General features: G+C 40.8%; 1 protein-coding gene across 1 annotated transcript; it reads right to left on the bottom strand.

Moving 5' to 3' along the window:
• pias1a (protein inhibitor of activated STAT, 1a) lies at window positions 1-21,661 on the bottom strand. The gene is made up of 12 exons (XM_083550023.1): window positions 21,581-21,661; window positions 21,081-21,128; window positions 20,219-20,309; window positions 19,898-20,032; window positions 17,652-17,757; window positions 8,952-9,025; window positions 8,316-8,476; window positions 7,822-7,952; window positions 5,539-5,725; window positions 4,208-4,347; window positions 3,446-3,486; window positions 1-3,336 (listed from the first exon to the last, which is right to left on the bottom strand). Coding segments are annotated over exons 1-12 (1,389 nt in total). The 5' UTR covers window positions 21,583-21,661; the 3' UTR covers window positions 1-3,063.
• Between the last annotated feature and the right edge of the window lie 4,954 nt (window positions 21,662-26,615).

The following is a 26,615-nucleotide window of genomic DNA, read 5'->3' as shown; positions in this document are numbered from 1 at the left end:
TTTAAGTCAATGTATTTATTACATCTAAACGTCCCTAAATAAACAAGTAACATTTATTAAGTAAACAATTTCTTCCAATGCATGTAATAAATATTTTTTTTTCCCTTAGTACTTTATACAAACTGACATTGTTCTACTATACAATATTTCTTCCACATCTCCTTTTAAAAAGCTGTTTCTCTTATCGGACATGCCACAGACAGAGGAAGTGAAGTTTAAGGCAGTGTGCGCAGATGTCAGCTTTTATGAAATGAAAAAAATATATCAAATCAACTCGCAATCGACGTCGACTTCATAGCAGGGTTTTTTTTTTATGCGAGGGGGAGGGGGGGGATTCAGATGTTCTTGTGGGCAGGAATACAAACATCACAGAAATCAATAATCATTTGTGCTCTACATCAAATCAAATCAAACACACGCACAACTTCCCAGTAAATTATTACAAAACACTCACAGCAAGTTGACGAATGAAGTGTTGAGATTTTGTGGTTGAGCAAATTTCTTTTATTCGCTCGGTAATGAATAAGATCGGCTATCCGTACAGAATAACGAATCGAAAAAATAATAATGGTTGAACAACCATATGGATGTTAATGATATGTTTATAATCTGGTGGTAAACTGAAAACGGACAATGTTAGTTTGACGGTGGAGGCGTGATCCACAGCATCGCTTACCGAAATGTGAAATATGACCTAACGTTTGGTCTTTAACACTGTAAGAGAGCACGTAATCTAAATACAAATCTAAAACATAACGCAAGACTCGAAAGCAGACGAGGCTGCGCTCGTCTGTTCGTCTATAATACAAAATAAAGCTTATGTTCGTGTGAACGAATGCAGTGTTTTTCGGCGAGGGAATCACTTCTCCCCTTCCTAAATGGAACAAGTGGGATTAGGAAAATGTAGGTCAGTCATGACATTACACGTTAAACCGTGTGATGAACACCTTCTCTCCCGGGCAGCTGAGCGGCGCGGAGATAATGGGTGCCGAAAGGTATTTGTTGCGTACGATGTCGAGCGTAACGAAAAACTATTTCTTGAGGTCATAGCGTGATAAAAGAACAGAAAAATACTGTTTTGAAATGAAAACCGTCAGTCAACATGGATACATGGCTGAATAAAGAGAAGACCATCATTATCCCAACTAGAAAGTAAATCAGGGGTTGGGATAAGATCGTAAGCAACAGCAAGGCTTGTACACACACACACACACACACACACACACACACACACACACACACACACACACACTTGTTGATATATGCCGAATGATCTCAAGTCAAACAAGGTACATTTAACCTTCACCTTTAAATGAACCTTTTTTTTTTTAAATATATATATATTTTTAAATAAATATATTGTTCTTTAACAGGAAGTGTAAAAGGTCCTGCACATTCAAGATACAATTCGAGCCGTCATCTCATTAACCGGTTATGTCTCGGAAATGTTTTCTCTGGATCTTCCTGTACTTTTCTGATCTACTCTGTATAAATTATGGAAAGAGATGAGCAAGTGATGCGAGCAAACAGAAATCGAATCGACGTCGCCGAAGTATACGTCTTTGCTCACTAACGCCTCACGATGCCAGTGCAGCTGTCACCACAGTGTAACAGATCTGCATAGGAACAATACACACCCATTTAATAGAAACACAACGCTGCAGGTGGACATCACAACGCTTGTACGATCACCCAAATCGTTTGCACGTCTAAAGGGCTTTTGTTGATGATGTTGATAAAGATATACGAAAAAAAAAAGGCCCACAAGTTACACGAAATGTTACTGTTTCTATCCTCAGAGTGTAGGGGGTTATTAGAGTGTATATTGCTATGTTTATGAACAACAAATCTTAAATAAATTTCCCAATTTTAGCCTCAGTTCGGTGAGTTGGAGGTTTTTGTGTTATTACGAGCAGATTTATTCCGTACACAAATTTCTACGCAATTTGTTTGATTCCAAGGTCATGGGATGAAGGAGCAGAGTTTATTATAAGGCTGTATATAAAGCTTCTCACATAGATAGGAGCTAACTGACACACACACACACACACACACACACACACACACACACACACACACACGCAAATTAGCAGAGTGAAACAGAACTGTGTGTGTTAGACAGAAATGTGGCAAATTTTGCATTAGAAATAGTTCAAAATGCAGAAAGAAAGAAAGAAAGAAAGAAAGAAAGAAAGAAAGAAAGAAAGAAAGAAAGAAAGAAAGAAAGAAAGAAAGAAAAAAGAAAGCAAGAAAGAAAGATTTTCTGTGGCATCGCTTTTGGCATTGTGCAAAAAAAGTGGTCTGAAATATAAAAAGTGATTTAGCACAAACTACACAGATGACAGTACAATCAGAGCGACGGGGGTCTGCTCTTAATTATAAATAAATGTAATATAATTACGAAGAGGAGAAAGAAAAAAAAAAAAGCAATGGCAGGAGACGGCACATTCCTGAAGATAAAGAAATGCTTAACAGTTCACATACTTCATATAATTTAAAAGTATTACAAAACCATCTGCAAGCTGAGAAACACTGGCAGCACTACAGAAGCATGTCTCTGTCCATCTGGAGTGTCCATGTGGACGGGGGACAGGCAAACACGCCGCGATGTCCCTGTGTAGGAGGGGAACACCTTTGACGTGGAATCAGAAAAGACACTAAATATAATGTAGCAAAAGACCAATAAAGATATAAAATATTATAACAGTATAATCAGGGGGTTGGGGGGGGGGGGGGAGAGACACAACAGTGTCTGATGAAAAAAAAATAAAAAGAAAAAGTCTCTTTTTTTTTTCCCATGGAAGAAAACCAAACCTTTAGTTATTTCACATAATAGGAAACAAAAGTCTTTCGAGTTTATATATATATACAAAAAGTAAAACTGAAAATATATTTGTTCTCTGTACATAGCAAACGTTCATCGTTTAGGAAAAAAAACACAAAAAAAAAACCTCGACACCTCGATTTCTTCTTTTCTGGCTTCTTCTTCTCCTTTTTTTTTTTTTCTTTGCTTTTCTCCCAACACCAAATGTATGGAGTCTGTTCTGAGCGGGACACTGCGGATCAGTCTAGAGAGATGATGTCAGGGATGGAGCTGTAGATATCTGATCCGGAGCGGGGGATTGTGGGTAGGCTGCTGCTGCTGGAGCTGTTGCTGTTGCTGCGGTTGACATTCAGAGCGGCGTGAACCGCGCTGGCGCTGCTACTCACCGGTGTTCCAGGAGGGTCCAGGAAGAGCTGAGAGGAGCTGTACGGCAGGAAACGGTTCAACAGGAGGTCAGGATCCTCGGGGGCTGAGGCGGCCGCTGCCGCTGCCGCCATCACCATGTTATAGTGCTGGGGGAAAAACAAGAGCAGGAAAAAAAATTTACTTTTTTTTCCCTTGTTTCGGCGAAGTAATATCATTCTTCTTGAAATCAATATTTTGGAAAATGATCAGTCTTACCTGATGATTCTCGCCTTGTAAAAACGAGAAAAAGTTCAGATCTGTTGAGAATTGAAAACATGATATGTTAGGTGGACAAAAGTATAGAGACAGCTGATTTTTCCAGTCACAGTTGGAGGTACCCAATTGTATTAGATGTCTCTGGATGTGGCAACATTCAATTTTCCCTTCAGATGAACTAGCAGACCCAAACCTGTTCCAGCATTACAGTGCCCTAGTGCACAATGCCAGCTCCATGGAGATATGCTTTACATGGGATGGAGTGGAAGAGCTTAAGTGGCCTGTTATAGACCTCAACCCTATTGGTTACCTTTGAAATGTATTGGAACACTGACTGCATCCCAGACCTTCTTAGATCCCCTACATCAGTGTCTGAATTAGCACAAATCACCCAGAAATGTAGAGATTATTTCAACAGCTAATAGGGACTAAATATGGAATGGGGTGTTTAGAAACCACATATGAAACTGTCAATGAAGCAAATATGAAAGAATAAAGTAGGCTTTGAATGGCATCTATTTGCTTTGACTTTTGCCACATGCTACAAAAGGTTTTAATTGCCAAAGAAATAGTTTTTCATAGCGACTGATTAAATAATGACTAATTTAGTTTTTTATCTTTACATATTTAAATAAAGTGAATGCAATGAGGATGCAAACAGTGAATCTGTCTAAAAAAACCATAGTGTATTCTTACTTCCATACATGTGTGTGTGTGTGTGTGTGTGTGTGTGTGTGTGTGTGTGTGTGTGTGAATACGCACCTGAGAGATCGCTGGGTGTAGGATAATAGTGGCGGTAATCCTGTATTAGCGGTGGAGGAGGGGGGATGTAGTTGGTCTCCACTTGTGGCATGCTGGGGGTTCGACTCGCAGGAGACGCCTGAGTACACAAATTCAACACTCTATACACACACACACACACACACACACACACACACACACACACACACACACACACACACACACACACACACACACAGAATGGAAAATAAAAACCCAAACCATATCATATATTACATTAACAGCATTTTTCCTAGTTCTATTAAAATGCACTTAGATTTAAACTTTGCAATAAAAAAATAAAAATAAATAAAATAAATGACTGTAGGAAGCACATCTGCATATATTTTATTCAAATATTATATTTATTTAATTTAGCACAGTTTTCTGATTCAGTACTGTTTTTGTTATTTATTTTTTATAATCGTTAGGATTGTTTTTTTTTTAGCTATCTGTGACTCCCAGACTCTCATCCGAACTTGTTCTTGTTAAGATTTTCCAATACGGGTCTGGGAATATCAATCACACAAAAACCAGGACGTGTAGGAAAAATGTCCAAAGTTAAATTACAGAGAGATTGCATGCATATTATCTCCATGATTATCTGACCATTGCGTTACAAATTAGTACATGATGAACAAAACCATTGTTGAAAGTCATACTGTTCAAGGCACAAACATAAGCATCTATCATAAAGATATGATGATATGCAAGCAAAAATAATAAGTCACAGAAACTAGGTAATTTACTCCTGATAGATTAACTAAAGAGGGGATTTGGAATGTTACCTGACATTGCCCCGCATTTATTCTGAAAAAATTATATTCAATTATACCAATTTCCCCCTTACTGAGGATGGCACCCTGACTTAGGGTCAGGAAGGGGAAACAGTAAAACTAGCTGTGTGTAGAGAAACGACTGTGTCACATGATTCAGTTCTACTTCATAGACCCTGAATTCTTGAGGTCTCCAATAACCAGTGACATCGGTATTAAAGAAACCCGCACTGAAACTCCACAAAGTGTGAGGGAACTACTGCTTTGATGAACTGATAAAGTTCAGTACTATTGTACAAGGTGTGCTATGCTTTTTTTATAATTCAGTATCAGTAAAATCGGTCGACCTCTACTTAGTATAAGACTAATTTAACGAAACAGTTGTCAGGATTGAAGTTAAATATAATAAATAAATAAAATAATTATTTTAATATATTATTAATTAATCTTAAATAATCTTCCTCAATGTCATATCAATAACAAAAAGCCAGAATGGCTGACCCACTGAGTATATCTCACAAAACCACTGCAACTCACCCCTTGTTCATCTGTGGTGATACTGGTGAGAGAGAGGGGCAGTTTCCCTTAACAGGAGGTTCTTCCTCCTCCTCCTCCTCCTCAGAAGAGCTGTCCAGAGTCAGGTCGATCACCTCCACTTTCTTACTGCCACTGCCGTTTGTGTGAGAACTGGATTTCTGCTCGGGTGCTGATGGTTGACACCCACCTGGCGAAGAGGATGCACAAAAAATAAAGGCTGAGCAGGAGGACAAACGAAGACCACAATACAAACTCAGTGATAAGCAATAAAATAAGAGCTCTTTTTTTTTTTTCCTGTTATAAATGAAAATACATTTCTATAACTCTACTGCACTGTGAAACAGACTAATGAAGCAAGAGCTGAGATGAGATTTATCAGCAGCCTGGTTACCTCATGATTCTCTCTCTCTCTCTCTCTCTCTCTCTCTCTCTCTCTCTCTCTCTCTCTCTCTCTCTCTCTCTCACACACACACACACACACACACACACACACACACACACACACACCATTTCAGGAGCCAATTTCTGTCTTTAATAAAAGTGATATTTAATAAATTAATTAATTACTTTAAAGCTAAATTAGTTCAGCTCTGTGAGGAAAAAAACTATAAAACTAAACTAAGAAGAGAGAAGAAAACCGACAATGCATCAAAAAGGGCTGTCAATCGATTAACATATTTCATCATGATTAATTAACTCGTAATTAATCACAAATAAATCGCACATTTTTATCTGTTCTAAATGTACCTTCAATTAATACTTTTACTCAACATAAACTATGAAGATAAAACATTCTTGTAAATGTTTTAAAGAAATTGTGGTGTTGTAAATTAGGTAAATCATCAGAACACCAAACGGAACTTGTGTTATGTTTCCACACGGATGGTTTTAATTGCCGGATGAGCGCAACATGGTGAGTTTTGGTGCTCGATTTAAGACTTGCTGCATCAGCAAAACAAATGTTTAGGTTATTATTAATAATTAATTCATTTATTTTATATCTGAGGAAAAGAGGACATTGTGAATAAACGTGTGTTACGTTCAAGGTTTCAATTTCGCCTCTTTTATATATTTTTTTAAAATGGTAAAAAAGAATTAACGCCCTAATATCTTTAGCATAACTTTATGGCCACCTGCCTAATATTGTGTTGGTCCCTATTTTGTTGTCATCTAGCCATCACAATTTGGTCGTTGTCAAGCTCGCTTAAATAACTACACTTGCCCATTTTTCCTGCTTCTAACACGTCAACTTTGAGGACAAAATGTTCACTTGCTGCCTGATAAATTCCACCCACTAGTACCACAGGTGCCATGATGATGGGATAATATTATTTACTTCACTAGGCATAATGTTATACCTGGTCGTCGTATAAATATGTGTGTGTGTGTGTATTGTTTTAAATGTCTTAAGTTGAGATTAACTAAGACAAATACAAATAGTAAAATGCAGGTATTGCATTTGAAATTTTATTTCTAAAACTAAAAGAATATATACAGGGCTGCAACGATTATTTTGATAATCGATAAATCAGACGAAAATTTCCTCTTCGATTAATCAGAACTTAATTCAATGTTTTTTTTATTAGATTACATCGATTTTATCGGTTAGTTGTTATAAATATAATTATATAATTTATATAATAAAAATATAATTTTTTTTTAATTCAAACAAAATAAGCAGTTTTGATTTAGAGTGCACAGGTGTAAATATTTGTCTGGGATTGGATTTCCCCAAAAATATTTAGGTAATTTATTTGTGAGAAAATATTAATGTTGCAATAAAAGGAGCAAACACAGTTTTTGAAATGATTTTACTGCCTTTTTATCGAACAGTTAATGTCTAGATCTCTCAAAGCCAATTGAATATCCCTCACATTAGAAACCTTCAAATAAGCAAACAAACAAACTTTCTGTCTGCACCCTTAAGCACAATGTGCACTTCGAAATTCAGCTGAAAATGATGAACGCTCCTTCATAAGTTAAATATAAAAGAGATAATGAAATAGATGAGGGGAGTCTGAACACAATCCAAGCACTGAGTTAATCAGTTTAAGTCCTGAAATTTCAAATTAATTATCCGATCAATAACAGAGAATGTGATCTGCTAAACCAGAACCAAGAGTAATATCAAATCATTTAGAGACAAAAATATAAGCAATTTATTCATGAATAATGACAAACCCATTCCTCTGAGACTGGCTCATCTATTGTATTTATTGTGTCTTATTTGTGTGTACACAACAATTTTAGAAATAATTTGTTAGAAGTAGAAAACAAAGTTACCCTCGACGCCGTTGTATGTAGCAGAAACCTCCTGCACGTCCTTTTTCGACCTCATGGGGGCCCAAGTGCCATCTTCCTTAAACTGAATCTCATCACAGTCTACACAGCTGTTCAGGATCTCCATAAACAACCTACGAGTATACACACGTATACACACGTATACACACACACACACACACACACACACACACACACACACACACACACACACACACACACACACACACACACACACACACATTTAAGACAGGTTATGAATGCTTATATATACTGCTGGGATACAACAGATAAAATGTGATCGATATTATTATAAAATATTTGTCAAGAAAGCATTTAGTTTCTCCCTTTTTTTTTATTATGACCTATAATTTGATTGCTATTTTGCTTCGCAGATGATGAAATAAATGAGTCCTTGCAATAAGTCACTTGTAGTCTTGTAGACAGTGTCCTTGATAATGAACGTTTGGAAACGCAGGTGTGGTGCGTAGACGAACCCGTCGATGATGAGGTGTTCGTATGGTGCTTTCTTGTCACAGACGGGACACACCCAGGTGGGCTTTTTTTCGTTCATTTGGATGTAGAGTGTGGCATCGAAGCACTGCAGGTGGGTACACGTCAACGATCTGCACGGGATCATTAGCCGCATCTTTCCCAGCTGCGCGTGCAGACATGGAGGCAAAACACACATCCCGCATGGAAAAAGATAAACATGTGTGTGCATAGACACACACAGACTCACATTTGCAGACAAACCAAGCAAAAGACAGATCAGTTCTGCATGAAACACACACCCACTATTGGAAAAGAGAAAAGAGGAGGATCTGAGCACATGTTTTTTTTTGCCTGAATGTAAAATCGTTTATGAATCTCACAGTTTTCAAACAGCATGTTATAATGAACTAAAGGCAAACCAGGATTTTTAAACCGGTGGTGTGAAATTTAAACCCTCAGGCCTGATAAAGTTCTGGCCTGTAATGCTGCAAGTCTGGACTTGTAAAGTACCTATTAGAAGGGTGTATAACACAACATTCATGATGTGCATGTGTGTGCACGTGTGTGTGTGTGTGTGTGTGTGTGTGTGTGTGTGTGTGTGTGTGTGTGTGTGTGAGAGAGAGAGAGTGAGAACCTACCGGACAGAGTAACGACACTCGCAAACTGGTGGTGGCTATTTCACTGTCCGGATCTGCAGTTAGCTTTTCTTTAACTGTGGAATATAAGAAAGAATTATAGAAAGAATTAGAAACGTTGAAGACATTTATTGTTATAATAGCCTGCACTTTTCTGGTAAGATGTTCCACTAGATTTTGTGCTCATTCAGTCACAGGAGTGTTAGTAAAGTATGGATGTAGGTGAGGTGATGAGGCCTGGGGTGCAGTCAGCATTCACATTCATCCCAAAAGTGTTCAGTAGGGTTGGAGCTCTATAGCAGGCCACTCAAGATCTTCCTCTCCAAATCATATTTTCATGGGCATGTTCATCCTGAAACAGGTTTGGGCCTCCTAGTTTATGTAAAGCGATCATTTAAAGCTACTTTATCCGAAGACAAAAGATCTAATTGTGTGGAGAAAAACCACATATGGCTGGAAAAGTCAGGTATCCCAATACTTTTATTCATATAGTGTAATATATATATATACACATATACACATACAGTGGCAAAATACTAAGTAGTTAATGGAAGAAAAGTTTATATTTTATTTATTTTAACACCTTTGAACAATAGACATTGTCACGAATAAATTTTACAACTAAAAGGAGAAAGATTCGGATCCCTAATAAGCAGCCAGAGCTGATGGCGTATTTAGAATATTAAAGAATCTTAAAAATGTTTAACATCAAATGATATACTTTTGGTATTACTATGTAGTAGGAGTGCAACAGTAAATAAATGACACGGTTTTCAAGTCACGCTTCGATTTGATTTCGGGACAATTACGGGGGAAGAAAAGCAAAACACAACATTGCTTGTCGTTTCTTTTTTTTTTTTTTTTTATTACCGTTGTTCATTATTATTAACATTTGCGAACATCAATAATTTATTTATTTATTTTTTTAAACAATTTTAAATAAAATGGCTTCTTGGTTAAAAAAACCTATAAAAAATGTCATAAAATAAATCATATTAATGCAATACTTTCTTATTATATTGATTAAATGTATCCATATCGCTAGACGATTTGTACTGCATATTTGAGGAAACCACATGACTTCCTGTCACTGCCAAAATGTTACGACAGTTTAACGATATGTATATATACTCAATTTAATCAGAATAATAAAAAAAGTGTATTGCATTCATTTGATTTATTCTATTTTAATATTATATATTATATTTTTGTGAATGTGAGGCAGAGACTAAACAAACTTGCGGTCTGCCACGTTATATGCTTGTGAGGGAACTTAGATTTGAACTATGTTCCGCATGTAAAACAGGAATTTCTTTCGGTATACATGTGCACAGTACAGAAAATCCTGTACCGAAACGGATGGGTATGAATGTTTACCGTTATACCCCTACTATGTAGTATTCAAAAAACTGGTTGACTATTTTAGTTATGGAAATGTGTGCCTCTGTAACAACATTGAGGTTTTTTTCTTTTATTTTCTCTCTTTAAGAGAAAGGACGTAGCCTCACGTCACCACCATAACACATCGCATTGCTAACAAAGAACTGCGCAGTATTTTTAACTCACTGTCACAATAACATATGAATAATTCAGTGCTTAAAAAAAAAAAATAATTCTATTATTCCTATACAAACTAAGATGCTTCTTATCCCGCCTCATAGTGATTTATCTCAATATAAGCTAGGTAAAGGGGTAAACGAGGTCAAATCTGGGTCTGATTTCACTTTAATTACAGCTGCAAGGCATAAGATTCAAAGCAGAACAAGCCAACCCCTGTATATATATCTCTCTGTCTATCTCTATCTTTCTCTCAAACAGTGTGATATATAATTTTTTGGTTCATCATCTGTATCCAATAAACTGTGTACATTCAGTAAGTTCTCACTTACTGAATGAGTTGTATAGAAAAGAACAGTACAGGAGCTTTGGAAATCTTGGGCTTTGGATAATGTGAAGCACCTTCACGTCTTTCCCACATCCTAGAGAGTTGCAGTGTGGAGAAGCCCTGAAAAGGTTTACCGCCCAGGATGTTACAAGCATAATGGCGGATCAGTGATGGTTTGGCCTGCAACATCATGACATTTCCCCGGTCTGATACTTGCTCCAAATGGGCGGATCACTACTAAGTATTACGGAAATATTCTGGAGGACGATGGTTTAAACATTGTACCCTGAAAGTGGTGGTGTGTAATGGATGGTAATGAACCACTGCACAGTGTTTACTTGTTTAGTCTCCACCACATACTCGCAAAAATAATATATATAAAATAATACAAAATTTTTTATATAATAAATTAATTAATGCAATGCACTTTTCTTAATATATTGATTAAATTGAGCATATAATCACATCGCTAGACTGTCGTGAATACATTGACAGGAAGTCATAAATTTTGCGTACGTGCAGAACAAAATCCCTAATGCACAGTACAAATCATGTTTTCAGTACGGATCGATTAGCGCAGTGTCAATGTCTGGCGATATGGATACATACTCAATTTAATCTATATCTTCAAAACGTGTACTGCATTCATTTGATTTATTCTATTTTGATATTGTTTTTGTTTAAAGCAAGAAGGCATTTCATTTAAAAACGGTTTTGAAAAAATTTTAACTGTTGATGTTCACAAATGAACGGGTCAGACTAAGAGCGGTTCAAAAAACTCTTATGAGAAAAAACATACTAAAACATACAACGTCGCCCGATATGGCGCAGCCGGGGCCCCACCCTGGAGCCAGGCCCGGGGTTGGGGCTCGTATGCGAGTGCCTGGTGGCCGGGCCTTCCCCCACGGGGTCCGGCCGGGCCTTCCCCCACGGGGTCCGGCCGGGCTCAGCCCGAAGGAGCGACGTGGGGCCGCCTTCCAGTGGGCTCACCACCTGCAGGGGGGACTGTAAGGGGCCGGTGCTGAGAGGATCGGGCAGCAGTCGAAGGCGGGGCCCCATGACAACCCGATCCCTGGACACGGAAGCTAGCTCTAGGGACGTGGAATGTCACCACTCTGGCGGGGAAGGAGCCTGAGATTGTGCGTGAGGTTGAGAGGTTCCGACTAGAGATAGTCGGGATCACCTCTACGCACGGCTTGGGCTCTGGAACCACACTCCTCGAGAGAGGATGGACTCTTCACCACTCTGGAGTTGCCCATGGTGAAAGGCGGCGGGCTGGTGTGGGTTTGCTTATAGCCCCCCAGCTCAGCCGCCATGTGTTGGAGTTTACCCCGGTGAATGAGAGGGTCGTTTCCCTGCGCCTACGGGTCGGGGATAGGTCTCTCACTGTCGTGTGTGCCTACGGGCCAAGCGGCAGTGTAGAGTACCCGGCCTTCTTGGGGTCTCTGGGAGGGGTGCTGGACAGTGCTCCGACTGGAGACTCCGTCGTTCTACTGGGAGACTTCAATGACCACGTGGGCAGCGACAGTGACACCTGGAGGGGCGTGATTGGGAGGAACGGCCCCCCTGATCTGAACCCGAGTGGTGTTCAGTTATTGGACTTCTGTGCTAGTTACAGTTTGTCCATAACGAACACCATGTTCAAGCATAAGGGTGTCCATCAGTGCACGTGGCACCAGGACACCCTAGGCCGTAGGGCGATGATCGACTTTGTGGTCGTTTCATCTGACCTGCGGCCGTATGTCTTGGACACTCGGGTAAAGAGAGGGGCGGAGCTGTCAGCTGATCACCACCTGGTGGTGAGTTGGATCCGATGGCGGGGGAGGAAGCTGGACAGACTCGGCAGACCCAAGCGTACTGTGAGGGTCTGCTGGGAACGTTTGGCCGAGTCTCCTGTCAGAGAGATCTTCAACTCCCACCTCCGGCGGAGCTTTGACCGGATCCCGAGGGAGGCCGGAGATATTGAGTCCGAGTGGACCATGTTCTCCACCTCCAATGTCGAAGCGGCCGCTCGGAGCTGTGGCCGTAAGGTCTCCAGTGCCTGTCGAGGCGGCAATCCCCGAACCTGGTGGTGGAAACCGGAAGTAAGGGATGCCGTCAAGCTGAAGGAGGAGTCCTATCGGGCCTGGTTGGCCTGTGGGACTCCTGAGGCAGCTGACGGGTACCGGCACGCCAAGCGAACTGCAGCCCGGGTGGTTGTGGAGGCAAAAACTCGAGCCTGGGGGGAGTTCGGTGAGGCCATGGAGAAGGACTATCGGCTGGCCTCGAAGAGATTCTGGCAAACCGCCCGCGCCTCAGGAGAGGGAAGCAGTGCCCTACCAATGCTGTTTACAGTGGAGGTGGGGAGCTGTTGACCTCAACTGGGGATGTCGTTGGACGATGGAAGGAATACTTCAAGGATCTCCTCAATCCCGCTGTCACGTCTTCCATTAAGGAAGCAGAGGCTGAGGGCTCAGAGGTGGACTCGTCCATCACCCAAGCTGAAGTCACCGAGGTAGTAAAGAAACTCCTCGGTGGCAAGGCACCGGGGGTGGATGAGATCCGCCCTGAGTACCTCAAGTCTCTGGATGTTGTGGGGCTGTCTTGGCTGACACGCCTCTGCAGCATCGCGTGGCGGTCGGGGACAGTGCCTCTGGAATGGCAGACCGGGGTGGTGGTCCCTCTTTTTAAGAAGGGGGACCGGAGGGTGTGTTCCAACTATCTGGGGATCACACTTCTCAGCCTACCTGGGAAAGTCTATGCCAGGGTACTGGAGAGAAGAATACGGCCGATAGTAGAACCTCGAATTCAGGAGGAACAGTGTGGTTTTCGTCCAGGCCATGGAACACTGGACCAGCTGGGTGCTGGAGGGTTCATGGGAGTTTGCCCAACCAGTCCACATGTGTTTTGTGGATTTGGAAAAGGCATTCGACTGTGTCCCTCGCGGCGGCCTGTGGAGGGTGCTCCGGGAGTATGGGGTCCGGGGCCCTTTACTAAGGGCTGTCCGGTCCCTGTACGACCGAAGCAGGACTTGGTTCGCATTGCCGGCAGTAAGTCAGACTTGTTCCCGGTGCATGTTGGACTCCGGCAGGGCTGGGCAGGTCACCAGTTCTGTTCATAATTTTATATGGACAGAATTTCTAGGCACAGCCAGGGGCCGGAGGGTGTCAGGTTTGGTGACAACACGATTTCGTCTCTGCTCTTTGCAGATAATGTTGTCGTGTTGGCTTCATCAGACCAGGACCTTCAGCACGCACTGGGACGGTTTGCAGCCGAGTGTGAAGCGGCTGGGATGAGAATCAGCACCTCCAAATCCGAGGCCATGGTCCTCAGTAGGAAAAGGGTGGCTTGCCCACTTCAGGTTGGTGGAGAGTTCCTGCCGCAAGTGGAGGAGTTTAAGTATCTTGGGGTTTTGTTCACAAGTGAGGGAAGGGTGGAACGGGAGATTGACAGACGGATCGGTGCAGCTTCTGCAGTAATGCGGTCGATGTACCGGTCTGTCGTGGTGAAGAAAGAGCTGAGCCGCAAGGCGAAACTCTCGATTTACCGGTCAATCTACGTTCCTACACTCACCTATGGTCATGAGCTCTGGGTCATGACCAAAAGGACAAGATCCCGGATACAGGCGGCCGAAATGAGCTTTCTCCGCAGGGTGGCTGGGCGATCCCTTAGAGATAGGGTGAGAAGCTCGGTCACTCGGGAGGAGCTCAGGGTAGAGCCGCTGCTCCTTCACATCGAGAGGGGTCAGCTGAGGTGGCTCGGGCATCTGTTCCGGATGCCTCCTGGACGCCTTCCCGGGAAGGTGTTCCGGGCGCGTCCCACTGGGAGGAGACCCCGGGGAAGACCTAGGACACGCTGGAGAGACTATGTCTTTCCGGCTGGCCTGGGAACGCCTCGGTGTCCCCCCGGAAGAGTTGGAAGAAGTGTCTAGGGAGAGGGAAGTCTGGGCATCTCTGCTTAGACTGCTGCCCCCGCGACCCGGCCTCGGATAAGTGGGAGAAGATGTAATGTAATGTAATGTTCACAAATGTTAATACAGGATATCTGCAGGTTTCACCGAATCCTTTTTTAGACCTTTTTAAGACCGTTAAGAATGAAATTAAGGACCCAGATAATGACATCAAAAACACACACAAATACGTTGTTAGCAACTGCCCTTAACCAAGCCCTAATTTTTTTTTTCTCCAAGCCAAGTATTGCTAAACTTGCACTTTCCCATATAAATAAAATTAGTTTTATGTCTGTGGTACAAACCAAAAGAAATTCACACCAATAAGAAAAATTACTGACTGTTGCATGTTGGTCTGATTTGTAGTTGTAATACAGCAAAATTATATTTGGACAATCAAAAGAAAGAAATACAATACCACAAAAACAAACATGGACATTCAAAATGAAGACTTCGTTAAAATTATTATATTAATTTTAAGACCTAGAACCGTGAATTAAAGATTTTTTAAGTCCTAAAATATATATTTTTTTAATTTTAGACTTTTTAAGACCTAACGGAAACCCTGTAATAGTAATTAAAAGCATAAAAAAAATTAACTAATAATTTTTTTTTTAAAAGACAATTTTATGTTTTGTATTTCTTCCCCATAACTGTTCCAAAATTTAACCTAAACGTGACTTGAAAACCGAGGCACGTCCCGAATCTTGAATTTTGTGTACCGTTACACACCTAATACACAGCAACACTTGACAAAGTGGTTGGATGAAATTAGAAGTGCAGTTGAAAATCACCCATGGTCTGCACTGTCACCAGATCTGAATATTATTGAGCAGCTTTGGAGTGTTTTGAAGGAGCGAGTCAGGAGATGTTCTCCTCCACCTGCATTATGTAGTGACCTGGCCACTGTTCTGCAAGAGGAATGGTTCAAAATCCCTCTGGCCACCATGTTAAACTTCAGTCCCAAGATTAACTGATGCTGCACTGGCCACAAATAGAGGTTTTACACAAGACTAATAAATTTGTGTGGCCAAAACCAGGTGTTTCAGGTTTATTGTCCAACCCCTTGAACCGAACCACCACTGAATAGACTATATAAATAAATAAATGCCTCATATTTGTGTGTGTCAGTCTAAAAATGGTTATGTAGATGATTAAATGTTTTCCTACATCTGTAGTTAATATGTAATTACTATAAAAAATTATTTAGCTATCTTTGCCTCTGTTTCTCTAAAAAGGTTTCTCTCCAAATGTAAGCAAAGATTCAAAAAACTGAGTTGACTATGAGCATTGTGACATGATCTAACACCATGTCCATATCATAAACGAGCATAAGCGCCCAGATGGGAGATCGAGCTAGTTTGAGTTGCGTATACTTCACTTCTATCCTTAGCCACAACAGCAGAATTGTGCTAACGCATCATTAATCAGCGTCTCATGGCAGTGTGGTAATAAATTAGATGAGCATGCTATTTTGTAGACCTACCAAAAGCCCAGGTGCTATTAGTCTAGGATTTACAACCTGCTGTGGCAATTACAGAAGCATTCTTTTAGCTCTAACAAGGCACCTTTATAGGCTGCTGCATGCAATATGTGGCCATCTGAGCGTTTCAAGGACTGAATAACATATCAAATCTGTTCAATTTGTTTGTGCAGACCAAAATAAAGGTATATATATATATATATTAAAGCACCAGTAAATTCTTGAATATGATTGGATGGAAGGTGTTGACTAATTTACATTGGGGATCTTATGGTAGTGAAAGCTCTATTTTGCTTGCTCCAATATATGTTTCTATGGCAACCACTAAACTCACAAAGAGATTTTGTGGAGGATGGAGTGTGTGGAGATTGTCATCATTCAGCAACAAGGGCATTAGGAAAGTCTCCTGTAGGGTGAGGAGGCCTGGGGGGCAGTCAGTGCTTCAATTCAACCCATTCACTAGGGCCGAGTGAACACCTCTCTACAGCAGACCACTCGAGATCTTCCAGGCCAAATGATGCAAACCATATCTTCAGGGAGACCTCGATATATCCACAGGGGCATCCTATTTTGGGGAGCAACCAGATATGGCAGAAGAAAAAAAAACAAGTGTCCCAATATGGTGTGGTCAAACATCAACAAGCACTTGTTATGGCAAAGTTTTTGAGCGTCGGTCGGCTTGAGTTTTTTTCGGTGTGTTCCGCACCGATGGCTCAGCAGTTTTTGGAGCTCGTCAGGAAAAAGCAGAACTCCGATTGGCTATTCAGCTTAGTGAATGAGCACACGAGGAAAAAAAAAAAATGACGAAAGCAAACAACGAAAAAAAGCAAAAAGAGGGAATCAAGACATCGAAGACCAGTTAATCAACATGGTCCACCATATTGGTTTCTTTCTTTCTTCATCCACAAGAAGAACCCCAAGGGTTGACAACGTTTGTATCATTTGCAACTCAGAAGAGATGATTTGAAAAAAAATATACAGACTACTAAGAAAGTTATGATCACTTGCGCAAGCGCAGAACGTACGCGCTAACCGGCCATCAGCTGTAGTCCATCTGGTGTGTTCTAGTGGAACTTTTTTTGCACTAATGCACGAGCAAAAAATACATTCAGGGGGCCAGAGGTTCTGGTACGAGTATCAGTGGCAATAGTTATGTCACTCCCTGGCCGTCTGTTTATATGCATCGATTGTTTGATGCAGCAATGCTTTAGCCTTAATGCAGCAGAGCCCAGAAAAGTGCAGCAGAGCTTATTGATTTTAATGCTGAAAGACACCAGATTACACCTTCCAGGTAATTATCTGGTTTAAAAGAAAATCTTCAAACTACTATACCAGATGCCCTTGAGATGCCCCTGAATTTGGGCACTGCAGCTCTACTTAATGTTGAATTAAGGCTGATTTTCTTACTGAGAGCTCGGGAGTGGTCTGGGTTTCTGATGCCCTTGGCACGGAGTCTCTGTAACAGTGCTGTCGATGACTGCTGCTTCACCAGATACACGGCCATGGAGTAACACTGTGAAACACACACAGGAATATGCATGTATGACCAAGTCCACAAAATGTGACTAATGGTTTTTTTCAAAGCAGTCCATAATCTTAAACATGGGGAATAAAAGTCATTTGCTGGGACTGAAACAATAAAACTCGGAGTGCATCCTTATAATCTCAGCATGTGCCGTGTAGAAGTGATAGTAATGAGATGATTTTTCTTTTGTATCATGTATTCGAGAATCTCATTTAGTAGCTACAGTCATTTAGAAACCAGCAAGGTCATAACCACAACAGTCATAATTCACGAGGCAGCGACTTGAGAATGCACACTATGGAATGAACTAATTGCTTTACCACGATATACAGGGCTCTATGGGTCAAAGTGAGATTTTTATGCATGGCTTGTTTTTTCACTCTCGTTATACAAAAAAAAAAAAAAAAAAAAGTCTCGGGCGTTATTTCACTCTACAGGAATGTCGCATGCATGTTCAGACTCATTCTGTAATAAACATCAGTGGTATGGGTATCGTCCCTTATTAAAACAAAGAGTTCGAGCAGGTTGTTGAGTATGAGGGGTGAGAAAATGAAGACATCTTGGTAGTTTTCGTTTACTGATATTGAGACAAAAAAATGATCTTATCATTAAAGGCAAAATTTGTCTTTGTGTTAAAAAAAAATATTCATCATGTGGATTAATTAATCTGCAAGATTCAATAAAACATTTGAAGAATAATATTAGGGACAAATATCTATTGTAGGGACAGAATCCAACCCTAAATGCACAAGTTATGTTGGCTCCGAATCCTTTGTATTGGGCAACTTTCTTTCTGACGTCTGTAAAGCACATACATCATTTACAAGCCTTTTGTTTTGGGGATTATTATGAAATGCATTTTTTACATAGTGGATTTTTTTAAACATGGCAACAAACTCTTTTTCGAAAAGCCACTGATTCATGGTTTCGTTCGGCAGCAATTTTGGTACTTAAACAAACTGATTATTTCGGATCAGATCAGAGCGCGGCAGAGATTATTTCATTGCTCATAAAAGAAATTATGCCTAAATACCTGAATAACTCTTGAAGCTAAGTTACATCATAAATCATGTCTTGCTTAGCTAAGTACATTTCTGAAAAATAATAAGTGCATCATGGCCATAGATGCCTTTAAATTCACTCACAGATTCATTTCAATTATTGTGTATTAAAGTACTGAGGCAAAGCACAAAGAAACACTCATTGTCTAATCACATAAATATCAAGCAGATTAGTGGAATTGTGGGTTAAAGAATTGGGGTTATAGAATTAATGAACACTATGGCAGCTGCAAAACATCTGGCCTGCACCTGAAACACACACTCAGTGTCTCTATGGGACAGTACACAGTCTCTAACACTCTCAGTGTCTCTACAGGACAGGACACAGTCTCTAACACCCTCAGTGTCTCTACGAGACAGTACACATTCTCTAACACTCTCAGTGTCTCTACAGGACAGTACACAGTCTCTCACACTCTCAGTGTCTCTACAGGACAGTACACAGTCTCTAACACTCTCAGTGTCTCTACAGGACAGTACACAGTCTCTCACACTCTCAGTGTCTCTACAGGACAGTACACAGTCTCTAACACTCTCAGTGTCTCTACAGGACAGTACACAGTCTCACACTCTCAGTGTCTCTACGGGACAGTACACAGTCTCTTACACTCTCAGTGTCTCTACAGGACAGTACACAATCTCTAACACTCTCAGTGTCTCTACAGGACAGTACACAGTCTCTAACACTCAGTGTCTCTACAGGACAGTACACAATCTCTAACACTCTCAGTGTCTCTACAGGACAGTACACAGTCTCTCACACTCTCAGTGTCTCTACGGGACAGTACACAGTCTCAAACACTCTCAGTGTCTCTACAGGACAGTACACAGTCTCTCACACTCTCAGTGTCTCTACGGGACAGTACACAGTCTCTAACACTCTCAGTGTCTCTAAAGGACAGTACACAGTCTCTAACACTTTTAGTGTCTCTAAAGGACAGTACACAGTCTCTAACACTTTTAGTGTCTCTAAAGGACAGTACACAGTCTCTAACACTTTTAGTGTCTCTAAAGGACAGTACACAGTCTCTAACAGTCTCTAAAATCAAATCGGATTAAAGCCTTACCCTTCCGATCTCCGATGTCCAGGACACTACAATTGTGTTGGGAACAGTAGTGGACAGTCTGACCAGTGAGGTAATATTGATGGGTCTGCTGGGACGCTTTGGTTCAACTCCATTTTTAGTAGGAGGAAGGTACCCCTGAGGACAAACACACACACACACACACACACACACACACAAACACACAAACAGAATGTGTACCAAATACACATTATTTAATTGAAAATCTTTTTCCTACTAATGAATCAGTTCCTAAATAAGATATGATTTGTAAAAACATGCAATGTTTACAATGTTTATGCATGGATTATTCTTGTTTCTTACCGGAAGATTGCATGGTTTCCCATTCACTTTTACGCAGAGGTTAGGAGGAAAGTGGTCTTCTTGTGGACAGCTGGTTTCTGATAAGCAAAACCTATGAGAAGATGACAAGAACTATTATTATTATTACTATTATTATTAGTGGTGAACAAAGTACAAAAATCATGTACTTGAGTCTCCAGTAAAAGAGCTCTGTTTAAACTTTCACTTGAGTAAAAGTACAAAAGTGTTTGCCTTCAAATTTACTTAAGTATCCAAAGTACTTTGAATTATTACAGCTATAATTTTCCTATTATCATTTTGTCACAAGACTCTTTGCTTAATCAACTCAGTCTAATGATTCTCTTAGCACCATATCTATTAATAGAATGATATTAATGAGTCAAACACTGATTGACATCTATTGAAATCATCAGGAGCCCAAAACCTTCTTTTCACATACTTAAAAAAAATCGTGTGAATGAGGCCACGGGTGTTGTGGGGAGTTCGAGTCGGAAGTTTCTTCCATTATTGATTCCTCTTTAAATGTTCTGCTTGCTGTTGAACTGATGCTGAACTGTATGTTGGTGATCAGTAGATACACCAAGCGCCAATCAAAAAAAGTTCAAAACAGAGCGTGCGCTCAACCATGATTGGTGGATTGCTGCGTGTTTTTATTCGCTCAAGGAACGACTGATTTTGTGAAATGCAGCTAAGTAAAAAGTAACAAAGTTCACTTTGAAATGTAGTGAAGTTAAAATCTCGCCAAATGGAAATACTTCAGTAAACAAATTACATTTACTTCCTTACTATCCACCCCTGATTATTCAACAATATACCTGCTTTCTGCATTTAGCCTTTGATATGAACAATGCAGTTTACTTACCTTAACTGTACTTGTACCATGAAGTCACATTTGGTCCCCGAGATGTCCCTTGGGGGGGTGGGGGGAGGTCACAAAAATATCTTTATTAATAATATACCAATTTACAGATGGTTAGGCTTAATTGCAAAGAAGTATTATGATTCTGATACAAATGTTAAACTACACAGTCTCCAACATCATTAGATCCACATAAGAAAAGCTGCATCTTCCTGCAACCTCACAAACTCCTGAGAATATCACAAATTACCGAGCATAATCAGAAACAGTGTGATAAAACTGCAAAACACACATTATTTAATAATATGATAGTATATACAGTAAATAAACGCATTTCTCATTTGAATCATCCATAAATCAGAGACAATACATTCCCAGAAAGCAATGAAAATAATAAAACACTTCAATAAAAATACAAGACAGGCACCCGTGTAGCCGAACAACACGCGTGCAGAAAATCCTATTTTCACCGCAGCAACCCATTATAATAACGCGCAACTTACATAGAGCTGCTGATCTGTTGGACTTGCTGTGGTGTTAATGCAAAAGCAAAACACGTTTCCTGAAAGCGCTGACTGCTGTCTGAAGCTGAGAGAAAGAAAAAGAGACGAAGATACGTTAGCATTTTCAAATCATATAATCAAAGTAAAAAGACAGTGTATTGAAAAAAAAAAAAAAAAAAAAGTGTGTGTAGCACAGTAATAGTTCTACTGGCTTTATTTTCCATGGGTGGTATTTAAACAGGGATGACAACACTGATCTAGTGGTGAATCAATTCTCTGTTCAGCACACACTAGTAATACCTAGTGCTTTGACCCCTTCTTCTAAAATGTTCCCCGTTTCTAACCAAAACTATGCTTTACAACAACACTGGAAAGGTGATCTCTCTAAAGGTATGCACGTGCACTTCCAGAAAATACTCACGCCAAAGCCCCGGCTATGATTTCCACTGGTTCGAGGATGAAAAGAACAAACAGAGTTCTGACAAACGATGTGCACGTCTGGTATTTGTTATTGCATCTTCAAATGCTTATTACAGTAGAATGAATAAAAGCTCTGCACTGTGACATGTTTGAAAAGCGTCGGTGTAGGAGTATTCAGATCCTTTCTGGTATAAACAGGGCTGTCGCTTTCCATCTGCTCACTTAAGAAGAAATATTGTACGTTTTTTAATATTCTTAGCGCGAATCAAAGAGAAGCCAATACCGAGGGCCCTTATTAACAGCCGTCGTGAGTCATACTGCCGTTGCAGCCCTACTTTGAACTGGAGATTAATAATTCATGTAAGCTTCAGCAAAAGTATGCCCAGGTCTTTCGCAAAAGTGCTGGAGAACGTTCCTACAGGGTTCTCCAGGCTGTCGGACGAGACGTTTTTGTTATTAGAATCTGCCTAAATTTATTACGGTTATAAATATTCTTCAGGGTCTATAAGGGTGACTGAGCACAAAGAATTTGCCATAAGGAACAATCAGAATACAAGCTGTATTAATACGACTCAAATTTGCTTAGAAACGCAACAAACGATGCATGCAGGGCAAAAAAATGAGGTTGTGAACCATTAATCATACAGCTACAAAAAGGCCAAGCAAATTCTGGAGGCAAAAAATAGCAACCCCTGCTTATAACATTGTAAAGCTCTGCAATGCCAGAAGCTAAGCAAAGAAAACAGTTCCCTCACGAGGCCGTTCTTCAAGCACAGCTACATGCATCAACCTATGTGTCTAGGATAATATTGAAATTGTTTAAACCATGTGTGATTCGACATTAGAGGTCGACCGATTGATCGGCCTGAATTGTGGGATTTTGAATTAATGGGCATCGGACGATTGTGCTGCAAAATGGTCTGATTATAAGGCAGGCGCACCTGACAGCGAATCGTGCGCGTCCTTCCTGCGCTTGCGTGAGGGAACGTAATTCTCTCATACCAGCAGGTGGCAGTAGTCTGTAATCGGCATCCAATCAGGAATATTGAAAGAGCTTTGTCTGCTAAGTTACAAAGACAAGAGCAAGAATGACGAGCGTGTAACGATTATGCTGAATAGCCAATTATATTTCTTATATAATTCGTTAGTGAAATATGATGCTATTTTTAAAGAGAGAATGAAAAAAACTTTTGGAGAGAGATCGCGACTTTTTGAAATTGTATTGTTAATCAGTCTAATCATTCAGCTGTAGTTTAGGCTACAGGTAGGCACGGGGACCAACACCTGGTAACAAGTGCACTGATTGGAGAGGCTTGTGGTGTTCAAAAAAAGGTTTCATTCAAACAATTTCCTTTTATTATTAATTAACTGTTAAATGAAAGAGGGTCCCCTGGTGGTCTAGTGGTTAAGATGCAGCGCTCCCACCGCTGCGACCCGGGTTCGATTCCCGGTCAGGGAACCATCCCCAGCCACTCTCAGTGCCGGTCCCAAGCCCGGATAAATTGGGGAGGGTTGCGTTAGGAAGGGCATCCAGCGTAAAACATATGCCAAATCAAACGTGCGGAGGATCCGCTGTGGCGACCCCTAACGGGAGAAGCCGAAAAGAAAGTTAACTGTTAAATGAAAGCTGCCCTGATTTCTAAATCTCGGCATCAGCCAGAGGGAAAAACCCATATCGGTCGACCTCTATTTGACATTAATCGAGTACATCTTAAAAAACCCGAAGAAAACACACCTAGAGTGTGAACGCATACATTACATGATGAAGTCTAGTAGGTTAAACCTGCGTGATTCGCAGTGAGAGCATGCATTCTCACATGCATTGAGAGTGATCACAAAATTCAAGCTATAGGTTCAGAAAGTGCGTTTCATATGGTTAATTAATATCACACAGAAACTGACGTTTTTTTCCTGCAAAAATCAGCAAATGCTATACTGATATTATAAAAGAAATGAATATTAAGAGCCTCATGTTTTAGACACCACAAAAATTATTCCAAACAAAGCTGTTTTGTGTCTCTGAGCAATAGAGAGTGAGACATTGCGATTGAACTGAATTATTTAAACGAGTGATTCGTTCAATCGCAACAACTCACTTATTAAAAATTACCTTCACATGTAAAGTATCTGGAATGCAAAGATGAATTTTGTTGATGCTGATTTCATTTGCTTCGTAACAGTCAAAATGTTTTATTATTATAATTGCCTGATTACAAGAATTTGACTCCGAGATGATGCGCACACACACACACACACACTTAAAAAAAAAGAAAAGAAAAAAAAAAGGTTTATAAAGGAAAAAAAGAGCACAATAAAACACGATAAAATCCCTTCCCAAAAATATAGACACACTGATTAATACCTTATTGTCACTGAGGGACTGTCCAGGAACACATCAGCTGAAATATTGGTGGTTCTATAGCACGAGGGGGTGTTTAAGTCAAACCGGGACTTTTAATTGTACAGGTATAAAAAATGATGCTAGCTTAGCGTACTACATGCAGTAGTTAGTGGCTAATGTTTCCTATGACTGATAGGTGGCGCACATGTCGCGGGTAGGACCATAATTAAAATAGCAGTCAACAGTGTTAGTGCATGGGACGTGGAAGACTTCAAGCACAGTATGATGATTAGACGCTCAGCCGCAGTAATGAAAGGAGTAAATGTCCGTAAGTGCCGATCCTGGTTGTAGTGGTTCCGTATTGATGAAGCGAAGCAGGCGGTCCTCAGATGGTCCAGGCTTCTTTCTATGGCGATTTTTCCGGGCATTAAACGTTTGGATTCGTGTATAAATGTAGCAGGGGAGCACGTCAAAAACGAAAGCAGTTTTCACTCTTTCCTTTGTTTTATAAACTCAAAAGTCCCAGTTTGACTTGAACAGCCCTCGTATACGGTAATGTTTTATGCTCTGCTGCGTATTTCCCAAACTAATTCCAGGGTCACGATCACGGTCAAACTTTAAATCCTTGTTCAATACGAGGCCAATTTTGCTGGAGCTCCGACAGCCAAGTGCTAGAATTATAAATATGTTGTTGCTGACATTTGTTCTGTGCTTTTTGCTTGTTATTTTTTCCCCTTTACAGTTATTATTAATATAATTTTTATATCTTCTTCTTTAATATCAACAAGCTTTAGAATCTCAGCTGCAGCTGGATCGTGTCGATGACCTTGATCTGAATTAAATTGTAAATGGAGACGAGGATATGAGAAAGCGAAGGAACAGAAGGCTGAGAGAGTGAGAAAGGAATGAGTGAGGGGAGGAGAGATGAAATAAAGATGTGATTCTGAGCAAATGGAAGAACAAGCGAGTGCAACTGGTTATAAGAGCACGGGAGGGCGATAGAGAGAGTGTGCATGTGAGGAATATGGGAGTAGAGTGACAGAGAGAGAGAGAGAGAGAGAGAGAGAGAGAGAGAGAGAGAGAGAGAGAGAGAGAGAGAGAGAGAGAGAGAGAGAGAGAGAGAGAGAGAGAGAGAGAGAGAGAGTCTTCTGCAAACTATGCTTAGCCTTCCTGGAAAGCTGATCATGTGACCACAGAATCTTTCACACAATACACTAATCAAACACAAACAAATCAGTGTTCGAATGATGAATGTGAAAAGTGTACACACACACACACACACACACACACACACACACACACCTGCTGTTTTTGTGTGTAAATAAACAATGCAATCTATACAGCTGAGAGCTGCTGTAGATAGGAGCAGACTAAAATATCCAGATCCAGTGCAACCTCTATTCTCTCTCTCTCTCTCTCTCTCTCTCTCTCTCTCTCTCTCTCTCTCTCTCAGATACACACACAAGGATGTACAAATGTGCACAAGTTGTCTCCGACTAAACTTCACAACAGTGATTCTTATTTATGTGTGTGCAATGAGGGGAGAGATGGGAGGGGGAGAGGGGGCAGAGGGAAGAGAGAGAGATAAAGAGAGAGAAATATCAGGGGGCAGGAGAAAGGTTATGGAAGAGAGAAAGAGAGAGAGAGAGAGAGAGAGAGAGAGAGAGAGAGAGAGAGAGAGAGAGAGAGAGAGAGAGAGAGAGAGAGAGAGCAGGAGGAAGATAGAGAGTAAGAGAGTAAGAGGGAGAGAGAAGGGGAGAAGTAAAGGGGGAGAAAGAGAGGGAAGGAGAGAGGGAGGAGAAGGAGGGGGAGGGAGAAAAGGAGAAGGAGAGAAGAAGAGGGAAAGGGTTGGAGAGAGAAAGAGAGGGAGAAGGAGGGAGGGAGAAAAGGAGAAGAAGAGAAGAAGAGAGAAAGGGTTAGAGAGAGAGAGAGAGAGAGAGAGAGAGAGAGAGAAGGAGGGAGGGAGCTGCCATGTCTCCCAGGTGTTGTTATGACGGTAATTACTGTTTATTTGCATATTCACCAAGGCCCACTAATGAAAGGGCAAAATATGTACACACACATGCATGTGCACACACACACACACACATGTACACACACATGCACAACTACGTCCACACACACACACACACACACACACACACACACACACACAAACACACACACACACAAACACACACACACACACACACACAGAATTTCCTATCATTGCCTCCTCCCTGTCATTCTATGTACCCCTTCATGTGTCACGGGTACAAATTAATGAACCTGCAG

The sequence above is a fragment of the Silurus aristotelis genome (genome assembly GCF_946808225.1).
Source record: "Silurus aristotelis genome assembly, chromosome: 9".
In the NCBI taxonomy this organism is placed as follows: Eukaryota; Metazoa; Chordata; class Actinopteri; order Siluriformes; family Siluridae; genus Silurus; species Silurus aristotelis.
The sequence above is the reverse complement of the archived record's forward strand: the minus strand, read 5'-3'. Positions and strand labels throughout refer to the sequence as shown.